The 2,737-nt window shown below is 45.7% G+C and overlaps 1 protein-coding gene across 1 annotated transcript in view; it reads left to right on the forward strand.

Moving 5' to 3' along the window:
* LOC107570800 (CREB-regulated transcription coactivator 2-like) overlaps nucleotides 1-2,496 on the forward strand; it is a 4,166-nt gene extending 1,670 nt beyond the window's left edge. Inside the window, exon 2 of the mRNA XM_016257065.1 lies at nucleotides 1,419-2,496. Within this exon, the coding sequence (XP_016112551.1) occupies nucleotides 1,419-1,606 (188 nt within the window). The 3' untranslated portion in view covers nucleotides 1,607-2,496. The remainder of the gene's footprint in view (nucleotides 1-1,418) is intronic.
* Nucleotides 2,497-2,737: the final 241 nt, after the last annotated feature.

Consider the following 2,737-nt stretch of genomic DNA (forward strand, 5'->3'; position numbering starts at 1 on the left):
GTGTGTGTGTGTGTGCGAGAGAGAGTGTGTGTGTGTGTGTGTGTGTGTGCGAGAGAGAGTGTGTGTGTGTGTGTGTGTGTGTGCGAGAGAGAGTGTGTGTGTGTGTGTGTGTGTGTGCGAGAGAGAGTGTGTGTGTGTGTGTGTGTGTGTGCGAGAGAGAGTGTGTGTGTGTGTGTGTGTGTGTGCGAGAGAGAGTGTGTGTGTGTGTGTGTGTGTGTGCGAGAGAGAGTGTGTGTGTGTGTGTGTGTGTGTGCGAGAGAGAGTGTGTGTGTGTGTGTGTGTGTGTGCGAGAGAGAGTGTGTGTGTGTGTGTGTGTGTGTGCGAGAGAGAGTGTGTGTGTGTGTGTGTGTGTGTGCGAGAGAGAGTGTGTGTGTGTGTGTGTGTGTGTGCGAGAGAGAGTGTGTGTGTGTGTGTGTGTGTGTGCGAGAGAGAGTGTGTGTGTGTGTGTGTGTGTGTGCGAGAGAGAGTGTGTGTGTGTGTGTGTGTGTGTGCGAGAGAGAGTGTGTGTGTGTGTGTGTGTGTGTGCGAGAGAGAGTGTGTGTGTGTGTGTGTGTGTGTGCGAGAGAGAGTGTGTGTGTGTGTGTGTGTGTGTGCGAGAGAGAGTGTGTGTGTGTGTGTGTGTGTGTGCGAGAGAGAGTGTGTGTGTGTGTGTGTGTGTGTGCGAGAGAGAGTGTGTGTGTGTGTGTGTGTGTGTGCGAGAGAGAGTGTGTGTGTGTGTGTGTGTGTGTGCGAGAGAGAGTGTGTGTGTGTGTGTGTGTGTGTGCGAGAGAGAGTGTGTGTGTGTGTGTGTGTGTGTGCGAGAGAGAGTGTGTGTGTGTGTGTGTGTGTGTGCGAGAGAGAGTGTGTGTGTGTGTGTGTGTGTGTGCGAGAGAGAGTGTGTGTGTGTGTGTGTGTGTGTGCGAGAGAGAGTGTGTGTGTGTGTGTGTGTGTGTGCGAGAGAGAGTGTGTGTGTGTGTGTGTGTGTGTGCGAGAGAGAGTGTGTGTGTGTGTGTGTGTGTGTGCGAGAGAGAGTGTGTGTGTGTGTGTGTGTGTGTGCGAGAGAGAGTGTGTGTGTGTGTGTGAGAGAGAGAGAGTTAAGTTATAGTGAGCTTGTTAATAATAATAATAATTTTTATTATTGTTGTTGTTACTGTTAGTACTATTATTACTACTAAATAGAAATATTATTATATTGTAATAATATATTACTACTATTATTATTGCTAAATAAAAATACTACTGTTGTAATATTAAGTGTAAAATAAGAGTATATATTGGTCGGGAGTTATTTAATAAAGAAGTATGAGTTCTGGTTCACCCTGTATCTGCATCATCGACAGAACCGGAGCAGTGTGTGTGTGTGTGTGTGTGTGTGTGTGCTGCTTTTATTATTAGTACAGTGACATGTGCTGGTGATGATCGTCTGCTGTGTGTCTCAGGAGATTCTCCATCAGGACTGTCGATGGAGATCGCAAGCATGCTGTTGGCCGTCCCGGGCTTTGAGATGGACCCGTTCTCCACAGACGACCCGCTGGCGCTGGAGGCTCTGGGCATGCTTTCAGACGGGGACCTGATGCTGGCCGACCCCGCCGTCGAGGACTCCTTCCGCTCCGACCAGCTCAAGTGACTCGCAGAGAGCGTTCGAACACAGACAGAGAGGTGCATGTGGCACTTTGGGTCGAGCGCCGGCAGGTCATGTGACTTGGGTCTAAGCCGCATGCTGACGAATGCACTTGTGCACATGCGCTTGCACTGTGAGCTTCTGCCCTTTAACCCTGCGCTTCTCAGACGGTCAAAGCCACACGATCCACTTCCTGTTACAGACCAATCGCAGTCACATGCCTCCACCGAACGCTGCTCAGGTGCTTCAGTCCCAGCATGCACTGCACCGCACCAGGTTAATGCAGAACCCACACAGGCGTGAGGGTGTGTCCCAGACATGTCTCGGCCAATCATGTGAGTCTGGGGCGGGGCTATCAGGCTGACTGACCAATGACGCAGGGAAATACTCAGGTGACCCGTTTGAAATCATCATGTTTCACCCTGGTTTAATGTGGCTGTGTTCAGAATAGCGTACTATCATGCTGCAGTATACAGCACGCACACTGTACTCAGTACGGGAAACTCTACAGTGCACAGAGACTGTGTCCCAAAATGCAGTTGTGCTCAACAATTTAAAATAAACGCATATTTTTATTTCAGATAAACTCGGATGCAACTGATGCAAAAATGCTTATTGTGGAATAATGCCTTACTGTGTATGAACTAATGTTATTATGTATATTTACATGTATTAAAGGAGTAATGGAATATAATTACAGTATTTTTGTGATTAAGCTATAGTGTTTTTGCATTTATACTAAATAGATTTTTTCAAAGCAGCAAAATAACAATCAATGATGCAGAACTCATCAAATATGAGAATTCAAATCAGCTCAGGTTTGTACAGATTAGTATGCACTGTATAGTGTGCAGTGTGCAGGGAGCTGGTATTCTGTTCTGAACACAGACTGTATCCTCGCCTTATTTTGCAGAAAAATAAAGAATATAAGTGAATATGTGCATCAGACTGTGTGACATAATTTCCTTCATATATATATATATATATATATGTGTATACAGTATAGTACTTGTCAAAGTTTGCAAACATTCTTTTTTTTATTAAGTTTCTTCTGCTCACCAAGGCTGCATTTATTTAATTAAAAATACAGTAAAAACAGTAAAAAATGTGAAATATTATTCTAATCTAAAACCGCTG

The sequence above is a fragment of the Sinocyclocheilus grahami genome, unplaced genomic scaffold (assembly GCF_001515645.1).
Source record: "Sinocyclocheilus grahami isolate Dianchi unplaced genomic scaffold, SAMN03320097.WGS_v1.1 scaffold1507.1, whole genome shotgun sequence".
In the NCBI taxonomy this organism is placed as follows: domain Eukaryota; kingdom Metazoa; phylum Chordata; class Actinopteri; order Cypriniformes; family Cyprinidae; genus Sinocyclocheilus; species Sinocyclocheilus grahami.